Source organism: Rhinolophus sinicus, chromosome 1, assembly GCF_057876585.1.
Source record: "Rhinolophus sinicus isolate RSI-liver-muscle chromosome 1, RSI-T2T, whole genome shotgun sequence".
Taxonomy (NCBI): domain Eukaryota; kingdom Metazoa; phylum Chordata; class Mammalia; order Chiroptera; family Rhinolophidae; genus Rhinolophus; species Rhinolophus sinicus.
The window spans coordinates 188,551,924-188,575,934 of NC_142501.1; the positions used below are offsets into that span (position 1 = coordinate 188,551,924).

General features: G+C 39.5%; 1 protein-coding gene across 2 annotated transcripts in view; it reads right to left on the reverse strand.

Moving 5' to 3' along the window:
• Positions 1–2,204: 2,204 nt before the first annotated feature.
• FAM114A1 (family with sequence similarity 114 member A1) overlaps positions 2,205–24,011 on the reverse strand; it is a 61,734-nt gene continuing 39,927 nt past the window's right edge. Inside the window, exons 8-14 of one of the 2 annotated variants that reach the window (XM_019741990.3) lie at positions 20,403–20,526; positions 15,083–15,174; positions 13,143–13,295; positions 12,148–12,287; positions 8,994–9,066; positions 4,750–4,803; positions 2,205–2,981 (exon numbers count right to left, since the gene is read on the reverse strand). In XM_019741990.3, coding sequence (XP_019597549.3) covers positions 2,880–2,981; positions 4,750–4,803; positions 8,994–9,066; positions 12,148–12,287; positions 13,143–13,295; positions 15,083–15,174; positions 20,403–20,526 — 738 coding nt within the window. In that variant the 3' untranslated portion in view covers positions 2,205–2,879. The remainder of the gene's footprint in view (positions 2,982–4,749; positions 4,804–8,993; positions 9,067–12,147; positions 12,288–13,142; positions 13,296–15,082; positions 15,175–20,402; positions 20,527–24,011) is intronic. The other variant, XM_019741991.3, reaches the window with a different exon arrangement.

Consider the following 24,011-nt stretch of genomic DNA (forward strand, 5'->3'; position numbering starts at 1 on the left):
GGGTGGCTGTGATTGGAATCTGCCTGCTTTTCCAATCTTAGCTTAAGCTGAGCATGGCTGGGCTGTGCAGAAGGTGACTTCCCAGATATGGGAGCACCTGGGCCGGCTGACTTCTACAAAGCACAGAAACGCTCTCATTTCTGGATTCAGACACCTACCCTATACTTAGCACTTTCCTTTAGCCTGCTCAAGGCTGATGCTTCTTTCATGGTTCCTTAGTTGGTGTAAGGGACTCAGTAGCTCAGTTCTGCCACTGCCTCACCTAGTCACACGCCCTTATTTAACCATGAAGTTGATGTGCGGCCCAGTGTGAAATGCAGGGAAAAGAGAGACTTCTGTTCTCAGTGGGAGACAATATTTAAGCTTAGGCCTCTGTTTTAAGATTTGGGACTCAATCTTGCCCTGTAACGGTATGTGTATCAATACCCCAAAGGAATTTCTCTTAGACGCATTTTGCTTTGAATTTGAAATGCTTTTGATGCTTTTTATTTAATAAGGCACAGGCAAGGACTTCGTTCATTATTTAGACTAGAACTTATTTTGCACTTGATATAAGAAAAATCTGGCATGCTTGTTCAGGGTAATTGCACAGAGTGAAATGAACCCAATTTATGTAAAGGATTATTGAAGGAATAAAAACCTTCCAAAGTAAGCCTGCTAAATCATTCATTGACATTTTGCCTAAATCTGGATCCTGTGCTTTGCCAGCTTTTAAAGCAAAGCAAAGGAGCAATTATTTAAAAGTGATGGTGAAAAACAGTATTGAAAGAGAGCAATCCTGGAGGGCAGATATATTTTAAGTGAGTATTCTCTCTTAAATAATGTAATTCACAGACCATGGAGCTAGGCCCCAGGAAGCATCTCAGTTTATGTTGTCACTGGCAATCTTCAATATTCTATCATTAAAAGGCCTGAAAATGCAATGTAAACAATGTCCCCCCTTTTAAAAGAATAATTATCTCTCTTATTCTTTTACAGATTGCTATTTTATTTTATGGTTTAAATTTTGCTATGCACTAAATGGGTTCAATTAAGCTTAAAGTCTAATTCTGGGTATCCAGCTTCTTTGAAACTATTTGTTTCTTTTATATTTTCAGTTAAGGTCTATAAATTTATCTGATGCGCAAAAATCTGATGTGAAGAAATTATAAATCTAAGTCCTTTCCTCTGTTCTATACATAAAAAGTCCAAAATTTCTAAAGAGGTAGATGTAACATTTTCATTAGTTAATAGTTCTCTAGACTTAATAACAGAAACATTTCAGGCAATCAAAAAGCAAGTAGGAAAAAAAAAAAAGTCCTCTTTAACTGATTCCTCAGAAAATTTTTTTCCCAGATTGTAAATAAATTGTTCGTATGTTTTCCATGTGGCCGTTTCAGGATATACACAAATGAAATGCAGGACACAGACAAATGAAATGCTACAAGATATTAAAATATCCCTACTTCGCCTGTATGGAACAAAGGCAGTCTACTCTATTAGAGGAATAAAAGCAAATACGAAAGAGGGATTTTTCACACTTGCAAAAGTATAGGCTGCATTTGTCCTGGAGAGAGCCACTGGGCAAGGCGTCTTGTGACAGTGCTTGTAGGGGTATCGATGGGCTCTGAAATAGCAGCATTACATAATATCCCCACCCAGAATGAGCCTCTGGAGCTCAGGAGAAGAAGTGCCCATTGAAAATGCCTCTCCTGGCTACAGGGTCTTCTGTGCATGGATCTGCTCATGGATCAATATGCCAGTTAGCCAACCTACACATCAGTATTTTCTGCCCTTTAGAAGCAATGATGGCACTTGCTCCGAATGAGTATGATCTGTATAATTCATAAAATAGCCTGACTCAACTGTACTAGATTTTAAAATGCAGTCCGGGGGGGGTCTACTGTGTTGAAATCCCTTTTTCTATATGAATATTTCCAAGCTTTGTAATTATGCTATCATGTATTTATGGTCATAAGAAGTCAATTTTAAACTAAATACTCTTTAGTACCCCTTTTCATATATATTTTCATCCCAGATATTAAAAGGTCAGACAATTAAGTTTGCGAACTTTCCACCGTGTAAGCACACGGTGGAAAGTTTGCAAACTTAATTTTCTGACCTCGTAAAAAGTTTGGGATAAAACAGTTTAAGGAGGGTGGAAAAATACAATAAATTGAAGGGTAGAACATATTAAACATGACTAATTCACCTTGTTCTGCAAATTTTTTAAGGTATAGAAAATTTATTAGTATTTTAAAGCAGTTTAAGAATTATTATAAACCCTCTATCAGAATATCTACCTTGATTGGGGTGAGATCATGCTACTCTATTGTGAGCATAGAGCAGGAGCTCAATAAATGCTTTTCAAGAATGAATGGCTATAAAGAGATAATTATGTTCCTCTTTAACCATAAAAAGTAAATCTATAAGTAGTGTTATCTTTGCATGGCATTTATGCAACAAAACTAAGTTCAGTATTAGAATTAATTTAAAGTAATACTATAAGAATGGGCATTTTAAAGGTAAAAATTCAAAGAGTTAAAAAAAAAAAGTCTAGGTAGGGTATTCCTATGAATTTCTAAATATAGCATGCTTGACCAGGAAAATGGCAGTGAGCATTTGTGAATGAATTTCAGATTAAAGGAAATTATCAATACAAAGCTGTGTAAATTTAAATTAACACAAAGAAAATACGACTATTGTAAACCAACCATATACATTAAGAGAAATGATACTCTCTTTGAACTTGCATTCTCAATACTGTCTGTGCAAAATTGCTTGTAGTGTTGTCAAAGGGGTGTTTGCAGCCAGATGCGTAGAAAACATCACCTTCAGTGATAAATATATCAAAGCAATGTAGCCTGTTGTTTCCTTTAATGAGATGGAGTCTGGCCAGATCATGGCTGTGCTTCTGAACAACTGGCCTGGATGTGTGAAACCTGCAGAACTGGCAACAGCAGCTGGAAGGCGTCCTGTATGTATGCCGTGCTATTGCAGCCCTAAGAGAGGAGAACAATGTGGTTGAAGGGTTATTTCCATAGTTCAGTCTCGACAGTTCTTCCAATTTGATAACGTTCCCTCTCATCAAGCCCCAAAATATATAATAATATTTTTCTTGTAATATTGGTGCTTAGAGAAAATGTAAACACATTCCTTTGGATGGAGTGTGTCCAGCTCTTAATTTTCTACCGTAACAGAGAGAAGAATTCACTCAGAATGAGGCAAGTCATTTCTATAGATTTTTAGGACACATCGGTGTGTGTATATTCATGACCCAGTATGTCCAGTCTGAACTATCCTCTTCCTAGATCAACCCCACTGCCCTGAAATAACACAAAAGCATAGTATGCAGCAGGCTCTAGTTTGTCCTAACCTATAGCTGAATAAACAAGAACGGTCTACATAAAGCTAAGTGGAGGTATTATTATTGTGGCGTTATTCATGGCAAACCTTGAACACTGTCATCCTGCCATGTGCGTTAGTACCTTCTCCTTGGTTTGTATATATGACGCTGCCACTCATATTCTATTGTGTTCTAACATACAGTATTAGAGGGAGGGGTCATTTAAAGTTTCAGGTAACCACAGCATGAGAAAACTTCCAGTGGGAGAATGGATAAACATCTGATCTCATATTCTTCATGACTGAGGTGATAAATTAATCTGCTAATGCCTTCTGGGTGGCCAGGGGAGAGATTCTTTTGTTCTTCTGTCTCTGGGTTTCCTCTTAACTGTGTCTGTCCCTCCAGAACCTGCACCTACACGCCTTGTCCCTTCTGGTCGACTCCATCCCACGGTGTGGCTGTGACCTATACAATAACACTTGGTGCCACCACTTTGTTACTTTTATACCTTGGTAGTCTTCCTTAACAATAAGGCATGACTCTTAAACACACTGCTATAAATATACAGGTAGCCCTCCATGAAGTTCGGTAATTTTCAAATTTTGCAATTGACAGCTACTTCAGACAGTAAAAAGCTGGTGTATATTCACTGGCCATGTGCAAACTTAGCTTGTTAGCATCTTGTGGCTTTAGCTGGGTGCCCTGTGGCTATAGATATGCCAGTTTTTTACAGTGCGGCCCCTAATGGAAGGTCTTCCTCCACCAACCACAGGTAGAATACAATGCCCGATGACTCAAGAATGTCTGTGGGACTCTTTTCTTCTCTCATATCACTGCTTCTGGTAAAGACACAGTGGTGTCAGGGCAGCTTCCAATCTATGCTATAAAGTCCTGCTGAGTGGACAGGCCACAGAGCAAGTGGTTGCAGAGGATGGCGCCTCTGGTCACTGAACAGGCTGAGGCTCAACAGTCTACTTGTCATTTTGCCAGATGGAGCTCAGACCCAGCTAAACCAAAGGGTATTGTGAATGGAGGGAAGTGCCCATTTTTAAGAAAATCACCATTGAGCAAGAATCCCTGATGGCAGCCAATAATCACAATGCTAAATCTGGTGTCAAACTTGGCAGCAAAAATCTGCTTCTGCCAGAGAAAACAGCGACAGAAATTAATGTGCAAGCTTAGCATTTCTCTTTATAATCAGGAATTCTTGAAAATGAGGTATTGTTGCTTCACGAGAGGGTTTACAGCTGGTTGAGCTCCACAAATGTACTCAAAAAAGACTGCTGATGATAAGATTTAGACTTGCACTAACATTAACTGCCTGGAAGAAAAACAAAAAAAAAACACAAAAAAAACTTAAATACACAATCGTAGCCCTAACATTTGCTTTGATTGAGAAGCACTTTCTCTCCAGGGACACTTACCTCTAACAGTACACTATTGATCACGGGGTTAAGGACTTCAGCCTTCTTGTTGCTCTGTGGGATCAAAGGATGAAAGTGACAGATTAGGTGCTTATTCCACAAGGCTTGCTACATAAAATGTCATACACTGGCTTTGTTGAGGGATTACTTAGACAGGAAGGGGAGAAGTGGAATGCTTACTCTAGGCCAAGCTTCATATATGCTGCTTCCCCTATAGTATCTCATTTAATTTTGACAAATCCTAGGAGGGAGGGAGGTACCTAATTTAAAGATGAGAAAATAGGAACCAGGAAGGTTGAGTAACTTGTTTAAGGTCACATAGCTAGAAATTTAAACTCAGACCTTTCTAACTATTTAAAGCTTGTAGCAGGTCTGGCATTAGGGTGAGGTGAGTGAGGCTGAGTTGCACACGTGCAGGGTCAGATCCTATTTTTACATAAAATTTTGATATTTTGTTCATTATCATGATACTTTTGCATTCATCTTGATTTTTAGAAATATTGCATTATAATTACTATCTAGATGACTGAAGTTGTTTCTTTGTCTTTCTTGGTAGGGGATGCTTAAATTTTACAGGTGAGTTAGGTAACTTACTCCCTACCCCAGTCCCAGCTGTTTGTTAGTCTTTTTTTTTTTTTTTTTTCCCCTTCTCATTCTAAATGCAAACATGGGTACTTGGTTATATGGTGTGCCTTCCAGATTGGTAGCAAAATTAAAACATTTTTAAATATAACTTGCAGAAAAAAAAAAAAAAAAGGTCTGCAGATCCCAGTTTGCCAAACATGACTATATATAAAGCACAGATTACAAAGCCTGATATAAAGTAGGAATGGAAAAAATGAGAGCTCGTGTTAGTATCATCGTTATTATTCCCACTAGGGGTCTATCCATCAGAAGTCTTCTCTATCTGAAATGTTCAATCTACTCTTAGACAATAAATAATTAAAGGGCCTGGAAAGAGAAAGGGCAATCTTAATCAGCTGGTTTCCCTCATGTACCCAGAAGACTTTATGGTAAACAAAAGTACATAAATGAAATACATCTTTCCCAAGCAGCCCCCTTTCATTGACATTACGCTACTGAGGGTGAAGTATTGTCTTACCGGGGAAACCATAATGGAGTCTTGGGGAAAACAAAATCTTTAAAAACCCAGTCATTTTAGTAAGGAACCAGAAAATCCATTATGGTATTTGCTCTCATGTTTATTTGATTATCAATAAACCTCTAAAATATAATCGAAATGAGGTTTTCAGACTCAATGAGATGTGCAAGCAATTTTAATAGAGCCTGGAGAGCAATACACACTCATTAACTTCCAGTTATGAATAATGGCTATTTTAGAAAACAGAAACAATGACTTGATGTAAATGATTCATCACAGTACAAAATGAGGAGGATTGTTGGGGCAAGATGGCATTTCACTAAACGCTACTTAGATTTAACATTTTCTTTCTCCAAAATAAGAACTGTGTCTTCCTGGTTTGGTGCACGCAAACATTTGTACACATGTGAATATACAATTAATTCTTGAACTCCATGGGGGTTAGGGGCACTGACCCCTCCTCCCCTGCAGTCAAAAATCTGCATAGCACTTTTGACTTCCCAAAAACTTAACTCCGAATAGCCTCCTGTCGACCGGAAGCCTTGCCGATAACCTAGACCGTTGATTAACACATATTTTATATATTATATGTAGTATATACTGTGTTCTTACAATAGAATAAGCTAGATAAAAGAAAATGTTATTAATAAAATCGTAAGGAAAACACACTTCCAGTATTTATTGAAAAAAATTTTGCGTGTAATTGGACCTGCACAGTTCAATCCCATGTTGTTCAAGGGTCAACTGTATACACGCACGAATTCAAGTACAATACCCGTCTGCTAGAGCTTTGCTACTCAAAATGCAGCCTGTGGGTTAGGAACATTGTTATCACCCTGGGAGCTTGTTAGAAATGCAGAAGGTCAGTCCTCATCGCAGACCTACTGAATCAGAATCTGCATTTTTACAAGATGTGCAGGTGATTTCCTTGTACATTAAGGTTTGAGAAGCCCTGTGCTGGAATACAATATGTTGAAAGGAATCGAGAGCAGTACCATGAATATTGCCCACTAGTGTAAATAAATTAATGCTTAACATGAATCACATAAAACATACAACACACATACATGCACACATATACACCCTCATCACTAGATAACCGTAGAGAACCAAACATTTGGCTGCCTGCTGTGTCTGAAGGTCAGCTAACTGGAAGTTGAGAGATCAATTGCAAGTCCTAGGCGAATCAGTTCACACCTCTGGGGCTCGGTTTCTCACCTAGTAAACTTTGGAAAGAGTGAGAAGAGGGTACAGTAGAGGCTTGGGAAGCTGAGTCACTGAAACCTGATTAAGACCTCACACCTCTCTGTATGCCTAGCAGTTACACCAAAGTCCATGGGTGTCAGCTAACTGAGACAACACTGAGTACATAAATTAATTTTATTGAGCCTGTCCTATCAATGAGCTTCCACCTCCCCCTTACATACACTGAAGCTCAATTGTTGAAGGCCTAAAATGAGGCAAATATAAAAGCTGATGTTTTACCAAATAAGAGAAGTAAACAAGATTCCTTGACAGCTGGACGAATAGATAGTATGTAGCTCACCCCTTATTAACTGAATCACAGAAGTATGGGAGACAAACATCTCCTGACAGGTCCACAATCATTTTCAATTTTTTTCAGAACAGCCCTTTGCCGGGGTTTGGGGGTCGGGGAGGTGCACCCTAGCAGCCAGGTAGGTCTATATGATATGATTCTGTCTCTAGTCTCTACTGGTGATACCAGGATGGCTATATGATACACCCCCCCACCCCTCCACCCCCACCCCCACACACACTGCCTTTCAAACCTTCTCACCCAGGAACCCAAAACCTGAATGGAGAGAATTGAGAACTGCGGTAGTTGAGTCCCATTAATGGCAACACAGGAGCTCTGGTGCTGGGGCCCTACAGCGGCTCACATTCCTCCACTGCCTTTAATAAAGTCCTTTTTCTGTCTAAATTATTTAGAGCTTGTTTCTGTGACTTCCTGTTATGGGTTGAATTGTGTCCCCCAGCGAGATATGTTGAAGTCCCTAACCTCTAGGACATCAGAGGTGACCTTGTTTGGAGACAGGGTCATTGCAGATGTCACTCCTTAAGATGAGGTCATACTGGTCATACCCGAAACCAATGTGACTGTCCTTAATAAGAAGAGGGAAATCCAGACATAGATATGCACAGAGGGAGGATAATGTAAAGAGGGAGAAAAAGGTTACAGTTATGCTGCCAAAAGCCAAAGAATGCCTGAGGCTACCAGAAGCTGGAAGAGGCCCGGAAGGATCCTCCCCTAGAGGCTTCAGAGCAAGCATGGCTCTGCCAACACCTGGCTCTCAGACACCTAGCCTCTACAACTGTGAGACAATAGATTTCTGTGTTTAAGTCACCAGTTTGTGGTACTCGTTATAGCAGCACGAGGAAACAAATACATTTTTACCCTAAAACACTAAATAAAATAGGAAGAAAAATCTGCTGTTTCTCATGGAAAGAATCATCCACCTTTGCATCCTGGGCTTTAAAAGAAAAATCAGAAAGCTTAAAAATGAATATTTTCTACTTGTCTTCTCCAATACCACTAAGGTAGGGTTATATGACAAATTTTTAAGGAAAAGAACCAGAAGCCACACCTCCAAATGAATGATGAGCCTTTCCAAGTCATTACCTTGAGAACAGAAACACTTATGACAATTGGTGAAATTTTTTCTTTTGGTTAAAGTTGAAGTGTAACAATAAAGCAAAGAAACTTTTCATCTTGGGTGGCTTATCAAATAGGTTCCCAGGGCAACAGTGAATGTGACTATTCAAAATTCATTGTTTTAAGACAGACTCTTGGATTACATATCCCAGATATTAAGTAATGGAAGGGACCTTCTTTTGACGCTTAAAAAGCAAATAAAGAAAACGAGGCCCAGAGCAGTTTGAAAACCTACCCGACATCTCAGGTAACTGAGATGGCAGCATCAGGGCTGGAATGCAGTTAGCTGAGAGCGCTACACTGCCTGTCAGAGAACGTGCTCTTGGGCTGGTTTTAGTAAATGTCACGGCGGAGCTTCTATTTTGTGGAGCTACCAAAGAAGGCACTGCATCCTCCACTTTTCCTCAGAGCCCCTCATAGACCCCTCTCCCTTAGAAAGGTGAAAAAAAGACAGTATTATAATCTTACCCCAACAGTGGTTAAGGAATTCGTAAACTTCTTTGATAAGGAGGCCACTTCATTGCACATTGCAGTAGTTAATCTGAAATTAAAAAAAAAAAAAAAGTGGTTTGGGATTTTCAATGAAGTAAGATAATTTAACCATCAAGACAATTATTGATATAAATACAGTTCTCCACTTAAAAGAATGGCACACAGCTTGAAGATGCTCTGTAGAAATATTTTTCTCAACAATCTTCCATGATTCATAAACAGTTTAGGTTCTTCATTAAAGAACAATCGCCTGACTCTGCCTACCACCTTTTGGAGCCAAAACCACATGCAGGAACTGTGGTACATTTATATAATGGAGTATTACGCAGCCATAAAGAAGAATGAAATCTTACCACTTGCAACAATATGGATGGACCTAGAGAACATTATGCTAAGTGAAATAAGTCAGAGAAAGACAAATACCATATGATCTCACTTATATGTGGAATCTAAAGGAAAGAATAAATGAATGAACTAATCAGAAACAGTCTCAGAGACATAGAGGAAAAACTGAGGGTTGCTAGATGGGAGCAGGGGTGTGGATAAGGGGGAAGGTGAGGAGGTTAGAAAGCACAGTCAGTAACCACAAGATTGCCACCAGGATACAAAAGTCAATTTGGGGAATGTAATCAATAATGTTGTAAAGGTTTTGTAGGGAATCCGATGGACACTTGTTCCATTAGGGAGACCACCTCAGGGAAGATGTAGATGCCTGATCACTGCACTGTACACCTGAAGCTGAAGCTGAACAATAATGAATGTCAACTACAAGTTTATACATATATATAGTTACAAGAAGTAGAGTACAGCATTAGGAATAGAGAGAGTGGAAATGTAATAGCTGAATATGATGTCAGAGGGGTAGTAGATGAGGATGGGGGGTTATCACTGTGTGAGGGATATAAATGATAAATGTTTAAATATTACATTGTTTTGTACACCTGAAACTAATTAAAAAAACAAAACAAACAAAAACAAAAACAAAACAAAAAAACCACATGCAGGAAAATACCAGTCTTGAGCTCCACATGTAGAGGGGCATAAAACTCTTGCCAAGTGGATTTTCTCCAGCTTTTTGGTCATTTTTAAATAATAATGAACATCCATCGAGGTGCTATGTTAAACACTTACAGGTGCATAATTGCATTTAATCTTCATAGTGACCTTATGGGTTACGTTATTATTCCCGTTTTATAGATGAAGAAACTGACATTTAAGAAGGTTAAGTAACTTGGTTAGGACATGCAGTAGTGACAGAGCTGGGATTCAAATTCAAATGTCTCAATATCTTGACTATGTTTTTATTGGATGCCTCAAAATAAAGATCCTGTAGAATATATGTTTTTAAGACTTATATCAAAACTCCAAGTTTATTCCAGCCATTCCACTTCTAGGACTTTACCCTAAGAAAATGATTCAAGACAAACACAAATATTTCACCAAAGTGATGTTTGTCATAACATTACAAATGATGACAAAAACAAAACAATCTAATTAACTAACAGCGTGGATATTGTCCAATTTTTTAAAATAATTCACATATATGACTTTTATGAATAGTGATTAAAATGTCATTGGAAAAACATTAACTCTAAGTTAAGAATCTAACATATTAAAAGATCTAGTGAAGTCACTACGGGTAACTGTTGTTTTGAGAAATAGAGGTCCTTATTTAAGCTATGCATTCATCCTTCCATCCCTCCCTCCACCCAAAACTTATCAGCAGAAAGGCTCAGGAGTAAGGCTAAGAAATAGCACAGAGCCATTCTGTATGTTCTTGGGCCGGTGGTTGGAGAGGCACTAATTATAGAGACAAATGTGAGGCCTTATTACAAAGCTTGGTAAGGGTCAGACAATCAGGGCTGGGAATCAGAAAGGAGCTAAGGGTAAGGTCCTGCTATCTATGCTCAAGGACTTCTGAACTTCGGCCCTCCTCTTTCACATCAGTAAGCAAATACAAAATAGTACTTAGATGTTTTCCTTAATATTTTAAACTTTTCTATTTTGCCTTTTCTTTTTCCTTCTATACTTTGAGGTAAGTACCTATTTATTCATTTATTATTTTTAAAGGCATATTAAGGGCAGGATTGTACAGTTCTTATAGTATCTTTGATTTTCACATTTAGCTATGAAAACCTAAACTAGATGACAAATCCTTACAAGTGAGGAAAAATGCCACCAGCAGTGCAAAGACACTAATATTTGACCTTTTAGAAGGTCTTTCCTCTAAAAATTTCCACCCTAACCTGCAATGCCAAATTCAGTAATAAGCAAAGACAAGATAAGCAAGGTGAATTAGTATGTTGAGGTGTGTGTGTATGTGTGTGTGTGTGTGTGTGTGTGTGTGTGTGTGTACACCCATATATTTCTAGGAGGCTCTTATTTTGGCCCCTGTGTATGTATAATAATAAGATGCTATTTGGACCTGTGCTAATTTTCTATACCACAACACACAGTCATGTGTATAAAAGTTAACGTTATATTTTTCAGCTCCATACCAACTATTTTAAGGAATACTCCACACCAACTTTTTCCATGTATATAAAGTTACATATACTTACATTTTTATTTCTAGATAAACAATAGCTTCTATTTATTGAAGAACATAACGTATGACAGCACATATGCACATACATGCAATCCACAGTGAACTGACTTACACCAGCGACCATTGCTGCCAGAATTCAGAATATTTAGAGCTGGTGTAAGTCCCTAGGAACATTGTGGGGTGTGTTTGCATATTTTTGTGAAGCTCGCTAAGAAGTCACATTAAGGTATCCTTTCTCTATTCGTGTGATATGTTAAAAATGTCATTACCCTCAAAGGTCTGTACTTCCAAGACTTTGATCAATTATAATAAACACTTACCTCTGAATGATTTAGGGTGTCTTCCCTTAAATCTCTTCATAAATAATTTCCATAGTGTCTAATTTATTATTATTATTATTATTATTGCTAACATGGCTCATTTCTTAAAAGAGTCCTTGCTCCTTAAGATGACCACAGAACACTGGAATCAGTTGACTTGAAATCTGAATCTTTAGTAGCCTAGGGTGTGTGTATGTGTGCATGTATTTGAATGGCAAATGTTTATAAAATTGGAAACATAAGAATTAAAAATAACATTTACTTTATCAGAACTTTTGCTTGGTCCCGAGCTGGTTTTTCCTCTTCTTGTCCATGAAGAATTAATTCTGCTACTTTATGAAGCTGTTCAATACAGCGTGCTGTGACTTCTGCCAGACTTTCGATGGACAGCATGTACACTTCCTAAAATAAGTGAATACAAGTGAGAAAATTAGTCACTAAGGAGATGCTTTTTTTAAAGCCCTGTGATAGTATATGTATGTGTATACATACATATATAATTCTTGGAAAGAAAACTCAAATATGACCTGAAAAAGTTTACCCAAAGATTAATGGGCGTGTCTAAGACTTTTCTAAGTAGAAATGCTGCCAGAAGTAGAAGTGCTGCCAGGTTCCCAGGGACAAGGCAAGCCTTATTCATTTATGTCCCCAGTTCTCAGAGCAACACTGGGCACACAACAGGCAGGTGCTCAAGAATGCGTTTAGAAGGGCGGCTGAATGAATAGGCCTCAATGGACATTCTTCTTCGAGTGACCTAATTTTAAAAATTACTTTCTCTACAATTAAAATCCAATGTAAGATGAAGCTATTGAAAGCTCATTTTGAACACAGGGAGGGTATATGTTATGCACATATATATTTATTAAACTGCAGAATAAAAACGATGGCAATGCTTTTTTGGAAAAAGTTTCAATTACCTCATTAGTTATGGGGCATAAAGGCATTTTATGGTTACAAATTTGCATACAAGATAGAATTTTACCCTCAAGGTAAATCAGCTATGTTCTTGTAGATCTTCTTTCCTCTAAATTATCATTGTAGAGCTATGGAGAAAAGCTACAGTACATATCTATGCTAAGTCATGGATTGTCTTGGCATAGAGAAATTTTAGTGTGTATTATATTAGTACTCACATTTCTATAACGTGGAAAGGGTGCAAATGAAAATTAAATGGCTTCTCCACACTTAAAATTAGGCTGCTAACAAAATTAATATAATATTGCTGCTTCTTAGGTGGACAACCTGACATAAATTTACCTCAACCGTTTTAGTTGTCTTTTCTTCCTTTTCGTCTTCTTCAGGGTTTTCAGGTTTGTCTTCCTTTTCAGTTTTCTCCTCTGACTCTTCTGTCACACTTACTGGCAGCACAGTTTGATCTTCTTCTACCCAGTCATGAGCTTTTTTCATGGCCTGCACAGGCCCCCAACCAAAGAAATAAATTTATTATGCAAAAATGGAGAGTAAGAAATTCTAATCTTAAGACTAGGACCAAGTTGCCCTAAACCTTCAAGAGTGGTACATTTAAAGAGTGATGGGGCAATTTCTCAACCTCCTTAAAAACACCTTGTTGTTGCTTTCGGGTGAATATAAAGTAAGAAAAGGGGACAGAATAGAAAGTGTGGAGAGAACATTACAGGGCTGGAGGACTTTTTAAAAAGCACTCTACAATGATACTCAGACAAGAATAAAAATGGCAGTCACCTTGAAAGAGCGATAGTATATTTGTCACTTTTCATGACCAACTATAAAAGAATAACAGTACTTTAAAAATATATATATATAGGTTAGAGATTTAGACAGGGTCATTGCTAAAGCAAATTTCCTCATGCGATAAGTCTCATGAAGCGCTTAATGTTTCATGAACCTAATAATATATCATGCTGGGAAGATGAAAGATGGCTTGGCTCTTCTCTAGCCATGCCAGGTCTTCTGACTTCCAGGGGAGAGGAGAGAAGAGCTGTTGGAAAGATGAACGTCGCTCTGTGACAAGTTTAATTTCACAGGAGGGCAGATTGAGCAACCTGTGGCCTCAAAACTGATGGCTAAATTGAATAAGCAGAAACCACTTTCCCTATCTGCAATTCCATTTAGAAAAGGAGACTCACCCAGCTTTTATTGATATGGTTTAAGCTGTTTCCTTAAGTGAAAGTTGTGTCTGAGCTTATGCTAAACTTACTTCTTTCTCATCTTAAAGCGTAATTACACGGCAAAATTTATTACGTCAGCGTTGAATGGCAGGTTAAAGGCAAGAAGATTTGGGGAGACAGAACCCAACAACACTATCCTTGGTATCCTTTGTCCTCTTTTACGGACAAAGGTTTACCTGACTATGTAAATAAACCAGTGAGGCCGTGGAGACACCGCACACACTCTCCGAGCTGTGGCAGGTGCTGCACGGAGATGAATGAGGCAATTTCCCACTGTGTTCAAGTCACTGACCTGCCAGAATCAGTGACCTCTATCAGAGATAAAGAAATTACTCATCTCTCCTCCTCACTGCCTCATTCTGCCCTTTCCTCACCCACCTTGATAAATGAGGGCCTGTGTCAGCTATTGCTCGCTAAAGAGAAGAAAGGGAAAACAAAGGGAGAATAAGAAAAATGACAGTCTTAAGTAATTAGTGATCAATGTCCTCATTAAGAAACTCCACAGCAAAACCTTGTACTAACTTGCAAAACATCCTGTGGTACTGTTAGAGGAACCCAAACCGTGAAAGCTGGAACATTCTTAGACATGATGTAGCACCAGCGTCCCAGGTAGGAGAGGACATGGGTTGACCTGGCTGATGTGCTTCTCGCTGCCTAATTCTAGCATGTCACTTGAGTAGGGGAGGGGGGAGATGGAATTTTAAAAAGTCTCTTGGTGATTCTGTACCCCTCCCCTCTCCCTATGCTGAAGCTAACCATTGCTCTGACACAGTATTCTATTTTGGGATGAAATGACTTGTTCAAGGTCACAAGGTAATTATTAGTGCAGGTGCAACTAAAAATACAGGTCTCGTGACACAGTCTAGCATGTTCTCTGCCATTGCATTTCATTATGTTGCCTCCTCAGACCTTAATTACTGACCTCTGACTTCCCTCCACTCATGTGCCCTTTAAGGTTTGGGGTGTTTTCCATTTCAGGTGCATTTCTGGAATTTTATAACTGAGACCTTTCTTTTAAAAAACAAAAACTCAGACTCAGACGGTGCTGACCTTATTGAGTTTGTCAGGTGTGGCCGCCACATGTAATTCAAAGAGAAGCTCTGTAAGCATGCTAGCAAATTCTTCTCCCTTTTCTTCTGAGCCTAGAAATAGAAAATGACAGAAGTAAGAGGCACGATTTATTTTTCACCTTTCAGAATGTGGCAGCTCCCCCAACCTTACCGCCTGCCCTCCAGCTGCGGGGCAAAGATGAGTTTCCCCTTCTTATGAGCACAGCAGTGAGGCAGCAGACGGCTGCAGGGTGGGGGCTGCTGGAGCCTTACTGCTCCCAGTGCCACCTGGGGCGCCCCCAGGCTGGCCTGAAGGCAACGGGAGGGCGGGAGGGATGAGGGGGTACACTTGTCCATCTTGTTCACGGATAGAGGTGATCAGTAACTATTTGTTGAAGGAATGACTGAATGAACAAAGGAGGGACTTTTCTCAGGGCTGAGCGACCTGGGACAATACTGTATTTATAACTTAGAATATTATGCTTAGCACTGTAACCCTAATGATGCCCAGGGTACCCTTCTATGTCCACAGAGCCACACTACTGAACAAGCAGAAGTCGTCTTGATGGATGGTCTACTATCTGATATAACAACATTATATCTCTGGAGAAAATTCCCAAGGTTTCCTAGGACACCTGTCTGGTCCTACAATATATGTCTTCCCTCCAGATGGGAAGCTACCTAAGGACAGAAAAGGTATTTGTTTTGCTCATTCCTGAATCCAGAGCATCTAACACAGTGCCTGGAACATAATAGGTGCTAAAATGAACATTCATTGAATAAGCAATTTGTTAATAAATTATATCATATGTATGATTATATAAAATATGTAACATGTTACATATAATATGTATTAAAAATAAATTAACATCATTGGTGGGCAATAAAGAGGAGAGCCCTTTAAAAAGTTACAATCTTACTTCTCTCATTTATATCTATGACTTCAGGCCATTTTGGGGGAGTCCATTTTTAAAGTGTCTGACAGGTGCTAAAAAATTGATTCCACCATGGATTTACCACCAGTTTTGGGAGGAATAAAAGCATCATTAATCTGGCCTGATTACATGATCTCAAAACCCTCTGAGAAGAAATACTCTGGCTTCTGTCAGTGGGTGAAGGCAGTAGCTTCAGGGAGAACTACTACGCCATGTGAGAAACGCTGTATCTAACATTTGCCTGCATATGTTCTTTTCTGTTTTACAGACAAAATGGTTAGTTGGCAGCTCGTGAAGTAGATCTTTGTACAAAACATTTGGCTTAATCAGTTTATCGTTACCTATAATTCATATATTCTCATGGGGGAGACACTCTACTAAAATAGATAAGTAAAAATCTATGTCAGGTGCTAAATTTTATGGAGAAGTACATACCAAGGAAAAGGAACAGGGGCAGCTTGGGGTTAGGAATTTTAAATGGGAGGGCAGCTGAGAAGATGCATTTAAATGATGACCTAGGGGAGAACCGGTATGAGCCACACCAGATGAGGGGAAGCCTTCCAGGCAGAGGAACCCCAGGGCAAAGTCCAGGAGGAACTGTGCCCAGCTTCTTGGGGACAGCAAGGAGGCCAAGATGGCCGAACAAGGGGCGGGGGTGAAGTAGAGAGAGAGATGGCTGTCTTTGTTCACGATGAAGCTTACACAGCATCATTATAAGCCAAAGAGGGAAGTGCTCTGACTGAGGAGGCTTTTGGAGCACCTAATCCTGTCCTCAGAGAGGTGTTCAGAAGGCTTCCAGGAGGAGGTGATGTTTGAACCAAGTCTTCAAGAATGAGAAGTCACATGCAGAAAGGGTGAGCTTGGGGAGTGAGAGGTGGGTGGGGAAAGGGAGGAGGGATTTGATTTCCTCAAAAGCTGAGATTCTCTCTCTGCTGGGCTACGGTCTTGGTGTCATCCTCTCTCGGTAGGCAAAGTAAGAGGGGCAGGGGCACATCTGGGCAGCATCCACAAGGTCTCATTCCCAAACAGCCTGGTTCTTCTCATTCTGTAGGAGGCCACATTGCGGGGCAGAAAGAGGCCTGGAGGACTTGGAAGGCATTGGTTCTACCCCAGATCCTGCATTTAGTGACTCTGTGACTTGGGGCCAGTCACAGGACTTCTTAGCTTCCAAACCCTCCTCTGTCAATTTACCCACCCATGTCCTCTTCAGCACTGTTGCAAGGATGAAATAATACAACAAATGTGAAAATATTCTGTAAACACTAAAGTTTTATGTAACTACATTGTTACATGCTACAAACATATAACATAGGGAGATTAAAAATATTTGGGAGTAATCAACACTAAATTGGGACACAAGTACTTTGTGCAGCCCCAGCTTTTAAATGTGCATTCATTCTATAAAACAAGAAAATGTACCAATAGCTCTGGCAAATGTTTTAGGGAAAAAAATCACAGAGGAAAATGGAAGTAGATAAAAATAGATGGTTAAAAATGTGGCAACAAAGAATGTCAATTACTACAACTCTTGGTCTATATATATGGTTCAGAATATCTTCACCAAGGCATTAAAAATAGAAAATAGCCTTTTAAAATCTCTTCACAGCAGTGTAAACGAAATTAAAGATCATGGCAGTGTGATAAAATTCTACTCTGCTGGAAAGACAAACATGCAAATCATTAGTTAACATTAATGCAAGGGCGTGCGATACTAAATGTATCTAAAAATGATAGTTTATTACATTTTTGGAGACTCTCAAATAAATTACTTAGGTGTTAGGAAGCTTTCAGGAATGTAAGTGCTTACAAGAAAAAAATTTGGTGAAAATGTTCAGGTTTTGCCCAGAGTTTTGCTCCTGGGTTGTCTGTTCACTCCCACTGATAAGATTCTTCTCTATAGCTTTTATATAATCCGTCCACTTTTCTGGACTCATCACACTCCATCATAATTGGACTGATTTAATGACAGCCCTGCTATTCTTTTCTCCTGATTCTTCTTTAAGTGTTTGAATGACATTTATTTATTAAACTAATTAAAATTAATAGTGGTTTGATAAATGTGGAGATGCCCTTTGGGAAAATGGATATATTATGGGAGATACCAGGGTTCTGTCACTTAAGGAAAGACAAATTTAAGCATGCTATTTAGGACTCTAATATTTTTTTGTCATACTGGAAAAAAAAAATCTCAACTTATTGAAGCTCTACACTGAGACCGGAACATATCACATGAAGTGACATTTTCACAGTATTGAATCAAGTTTTCTCTCCAAGAAATAGTGTTAGTCTAGGGCCATACCACACTGAACACACCTGATCTTGGAAGCTGAGCAGGATCGGGCCTCGTTGGTACTTGGATGGGAGAAATAGCACGAGCTGGGAATGCAATACTGCCATAACTTGCACTGGCAACAATATCTCCTTGATGTTTGGGGGAATTGGGATCCTCTTTTTATTCTTTCTGAATGAACCCCAAATAGGACCAAGGTCGACCTCAGTTATCAAGAAACTGAAGGAAACAGCCTGGCTCTTTTTGGTGACTATTACTCTGAAAAAGAGGCATCTATGTTAGCTTTTCTTGAATCCAGAACACTGACTTCATGACCTTTGACAGCTAGTCTCTTAGTGTCATTATTAAAATAAAAACAAGTTTGTCACACTTTATGACTTTGTAAGAACATACAAATGCTCTAAAACATTATTCTCCAACAGTCTCTTCATACTGGCCTCTTTCTATACTTCAGTGTAATTGATTCGTCTATTTTGATACAACGAGCACAAAGCTCATCAAACTGAAGACACATGAAGTCAGTATGTGGGGCTAAAGTGGGAGATGGTCTTTAAATGACAGTTTGCAAATGCTTAGAATAATTTTGTCCTGAGCATCGAGGCTGAAGCATTGGAGCTCTGATGCTCGAGCTCTGATTAAAGGCATGTAACACACCTGGGCACAAAACACTTCCAGCTACGTACTTGACGGTATGCTTGCACATTATCACTACTCAGTGCATGAGTCATGACAAGTGTGATCATAAATAAAAGTGACAGTTTATTGCACGTCTACTAGTTTCCTGACATTATGTTAGCAGTTTAAATAGTAATCACAACTAACATTTTTGAGCGGTACTGTGTGCCTATCACTGTAATATATGTTTTTACATATATTATCTAATTTGATCCTCACAAAAGCCCTTGGAAATATGTATCATTGTCTCCATTTTACAGGTGAGATTCTGAGTTGCAGAAAGGTGATATGACTTGTTCAAGGCCACGTAACAGGTAAGTGGTGAAAATGTTTCAAATGGGACCCTTCAGATGGTCCTAGAAGTCAGCCCCGTGTATCCACAGTTGCTTGACCTTTCAGCATAACCTACACAGAACAACTGTGGCTAAAGTGCTTGGTGATGATATCAGTAAGAAATCATTCTCCATGTACAGAGCAAATGTCTTACTGCATTCTGCCCCCAATGGACAACCTAATCATTAAGCATGTCCAACTTTGAAAACATTGTTTCCCCTCTCAAGGAAGCCTTGCTTCTCACAAAATAGATCCTAGTGTCCTTGGGCTCATCTCATTGGCTGGCTCAGTTTAGTGATTGACAACCTGATGCATCATGCCCTGGTGTACTGAGTGTCTTTGTCAGAACTGTACTTTATAGGTGAAGTGTGGGCCACTTACAAGTACACCCTAACTCCTACACATATGAATTAAAAGAAAGACGAAAAATATGAAAAGAAATCTACTAGAAGACCTGCCCACCATCAACATGACTCACATTCAACAATTTCCACACACAGATAAAAAAACAGACACCAGAGCATAAACTCTAGTCATCAGGACCCTGTTTAGCACATTGTACTCCTTGGTCACTTGACCACAGGCATTTATTGCATGCCAGTCATGTGCCAGGGATTGTGCTGGACAACAGAGAAATAAAGATGTCTCAGTCAGGAGTCCCTGCCCAGTGAAAAAGAGGATTGCATAAAGAGTGCCAAAAAAAAAAAAAAAGAAGTATACACATTTTAAGAAAGGAAAAAGAACTGTACTAAAATTGTAATACAGTGAATGATGCTAGCATTCATTTGATTAACGCCATCTTTTGAGCAAATGTCATACTGCACATTGCTACCATAATTCAATTTAACTTCAAAAACTAATACATAGATAATATCTCTTAAAATGTGTACATTATTTTGGTGCCCCCGGTAGATCAGTGTGACCAGCTTCTGCAACAAGAGCGGATGCACGGAGCGTTCGGGAAGTGGGAAGGAGGAGCACTGAATTAAATAATTCCACCTTGTTTAAAGGGCTGTGCTTATTAATGGCAGTTTCATTAGGATCATATCAACAGTTTGTCTTACTATTAACTGATTATTTTCCTTTACCTTGTTCCTCTTGATTCTCTTCATTCTCTAATTCTTTGGCTGCAAAGATGTCTTTAATGGAAATTAGCTCATTTTTTAAGAGTTCCAGCTTCTCCCCATCAAATGATGCTAAAAATGACTGAACCTGAAAAAAGAAATAGGTCAGCATAACTGCCATCCTTTCTTCTCATAGAACATTTACATACAGCTGTCCCCAGTTCTCCCAGGACTGAGGTGACTCGTAGTGTGGGAGGTAATGCTGGGTTGAATGTTGGATTTACTGCCTATTAACTGCGTAACTTTGGGTAAGTCTCGGCCTCAGTTTTTAAATTTTTAAAGTGAAAGCCACACTTCACTGTGATCCTTTGGGCAGTAAATGAAATAATGAATGTGAAGTACATTGCACAAGTGCACACAGCAGATGCTACGTAAATGGTAGAGGTAGCTCTTCTATCACACTGGCTACAAACACACGTCAGTGCCAACCCTAGGTTCAAATATCAGCTTATCAATTATGTGACCTTGGGTAACTGACTCAACCTTTCTGTGTCTCAGTTTCCTTATCTGTAAAGTGGGGACTAATAGCATCTACTTTATAAGGCTGTTTTAAAGGTTAAATGAAATAATGTGTTTAAAAGTACTTATGGTGATGATCAAGAAATAACATATACACACAACACACACCTATATTCACATGTAAATAAACATGAATAAATGTTACTATATATATATATATATATATATATATATATATATATATATATATATATATAAATAATTGTATATACATATACACTTGCAGACAGGGGTTATTGTGCTGGGGTTACAAAAATGCACAGGACTCAGAGATCTTGCAGTCTAGAGGAGAGAGGCCCACGTTAACCAGTAAAGCCCTGACAGCTGTGAGTGAATTACAGTTGGGGCATGAGGAAGGGAGCTGTCAGTCCCCCTTGGGTGGTGAGAGGGTGTGCAGGGAGACTTCACAGAGGTCTGATGCCTCCCCCAACTGCTGTCCTGCCTGCTCACTGTCTTCAAAACGCCTCCTTTGAAACTATCCTTTGTAAACATTTAAAAACTATTCGTGCAGATGGCCAGGCATGCTCTGCAAAGCTGAAGATTGATTTGAATGTCCAAACTGGTCAAAGTGCATGGAGAACCATATAAAAAGTGCAGCGTGACTATACAGTAGTAAGGCTTTTATTTTTTCATTCTGCAGGTCTAACAATTGCTCTGGAGGGAGAGCCAGCAGAGGAGCCACCATGCCCTTTAGAATACGTTTTGATATTCATTATGGTCATCGATTCGCACATCAGGAAAAGTGAGAGAGGTAGAGCGGGCACCCAGGATGCCAGAGCACCATTTTCCTAAACGTTGCTAATGCAACCTGCACCAAGGCTCTGGGAGGAAGCTCGGCGGGTCGTCATCAACACAAAACCCATTAACCATCCAGTTCAGCAGATGGAAGCAAATGGGCCCTGCGTGATGGTTGCCTCCCCTCCTTTTTGCCCTGACCTTTTCAGACTCCTGATTTCAGCTCAAACACTCATGTTTAGATCTCAGGTTTGCTAGATGTGCCCATATCATATTCCTACACTTCAGATATATTTTCTAAACAGCCATTTTCTACAAGTAAAAAAAAAAAAAAAGTAATTGAGTAAATGTGTTAGAGTACAACACTTAGTGAAAATGTATACACACACAGACATTTTTGTTTCCCCATGTCTTCTGGAGGGTAGCCATCCTCTGGGAGTGAGTGCAGTGGGGTGTTCTGCTTTAGCGCCCCCAGGGAAGGGTTCTGGTTAGCAAAGGACTTTTCTCAGCATCTTTCCACTACAGCATCTCTTTTGCTTCCTCCTAGTCCATTCCATTATGCCAAGGTGATGTGCACTGAATCGTTACTTCAATCCAATAATAAATCATAAATAATTATGCAATAAATATCCGTGGAATGCTGACTATATGCTTGGCACTGTGCTTAACTGTTGTCAGGGACACAAGCATAGACAGTCTGCCTTGTAGATCTTTGCCCTGAAAGAGCATGAGGGCTGCCATTTTGAAGAGTCTTGTTTACTATTTTTATTAACTATTGTCTAATGGCAAAAAAATCATTCGTTTTTCCTTAAGATTCACAGCACACCCCATTGCCATGCTATTTCCATCCTAGAATCAATCCTATAGAGAGTAATGCTAATAATTCCTTATACTTCTGTACACCCTAAGTTTTAGCCAATGGAATGTCAGCAGAGAAGATGTGTGTCCTTTGTGAGTCAAGGCTTTTAAAAAATGGGAGTGTCCCCTCTACACTCTCTCTCCTTATGCTGGTGGAATTAAGAAGCCACAAGGCCCCAGGGGATAGTAAAAGCCAATACTTTAGACATCGATACAGGGGAGTCCACAGGGCCGAAGGGATGTGCCCACCCAGAGCCTACGCCCCTCCTTCCCCACCTAGAACACTTTCCAGGTGACCCTCCAAGTTCCCTTCCATGGCCTGTATGACCCTCTTCCCCAGGCTGTGCTCCTTACGGTGGGACCACGCACTGGCCCAAGGCCTGGGCCTAAGGGATGACCAAGAGGTGGTTGTTTGCAGGGGATGTGGATGGAGTTTGCACCAGGTCCTTACATAGTCACATGAGGCTCCTTGAGGTGAGAGATAGCTGGAGATACAGGGTGGAGAGCAGGCAGTAGGGTGGTGTGGAAATGTGAAGAGGTCAAGAATTCTCAATGGGAACCTGACCTTCTGTCATTGTGAAAGTATATTTGTCAAGGTAGGACAACAGAATATCTTTTCTTCAAAGTTTGTTTCCAAAAGTTATTTTACTTTTAAATATTTGGTATGTGTAGGGTTGCCATTTAAGATATAGGACGTTTACTTAAATTTGAATTCCAGAGAAACAATGAATATTTTCTCCGAGTAAGTGTGTGTCTCAAATTTTGCACAGGACATATTTAGACTAAAAAAATATTCATTGTTTATCTGAAGTTAAATTTAACTAGCCATCCTGTATTTTTATGTGCTAAATAAATACGACAACCCCAGTACAGGTCTCCATTTGCATTCTTGCCAGAGGTCCGTGAACATTAATTTGGGTCTAGTGGAGCCATAGATGGACAGAGGCTGGCTCCTGGGTCCCTAAACGCAGGAAGCTGCCTGCTGACCAGGCATCCCCATCGTGTCTAGGAGTGAGGATAACTCCTAATGGTTTTGACCCATACATTTTTAGAACAGCACCCAGTAACTATCATTACTAAGCCAAGAAAAAGACTCTGCATTATTTACTATAAAAACTATAAAAATCTCCAGGCTGGGGAAAGAAAGCTGAGCTGTGGGAGCAGTGTGCTAACAGAGGGAAAGGTACCCCTCTAGGGACCTAACCTCCCTCCTAGCAACGTCAGTCCTTTGGGGTTCATTTCTAGGAGCCTGAGGCTGTTTCTCAGCTGAGACCTGTGATGCAATCCACCAGAGTGGAATCTCTCACTACCGCCATGATAGCTTCAAGGGGCCATGCTCTCCCGTAATATTTTTAGAAATAATAACAAATATATATAACATAAGGATGCATATAAAAATAAAATGTCATCAACATTATATTGCATATACATATATATATATATATATATGTATAAAATGGC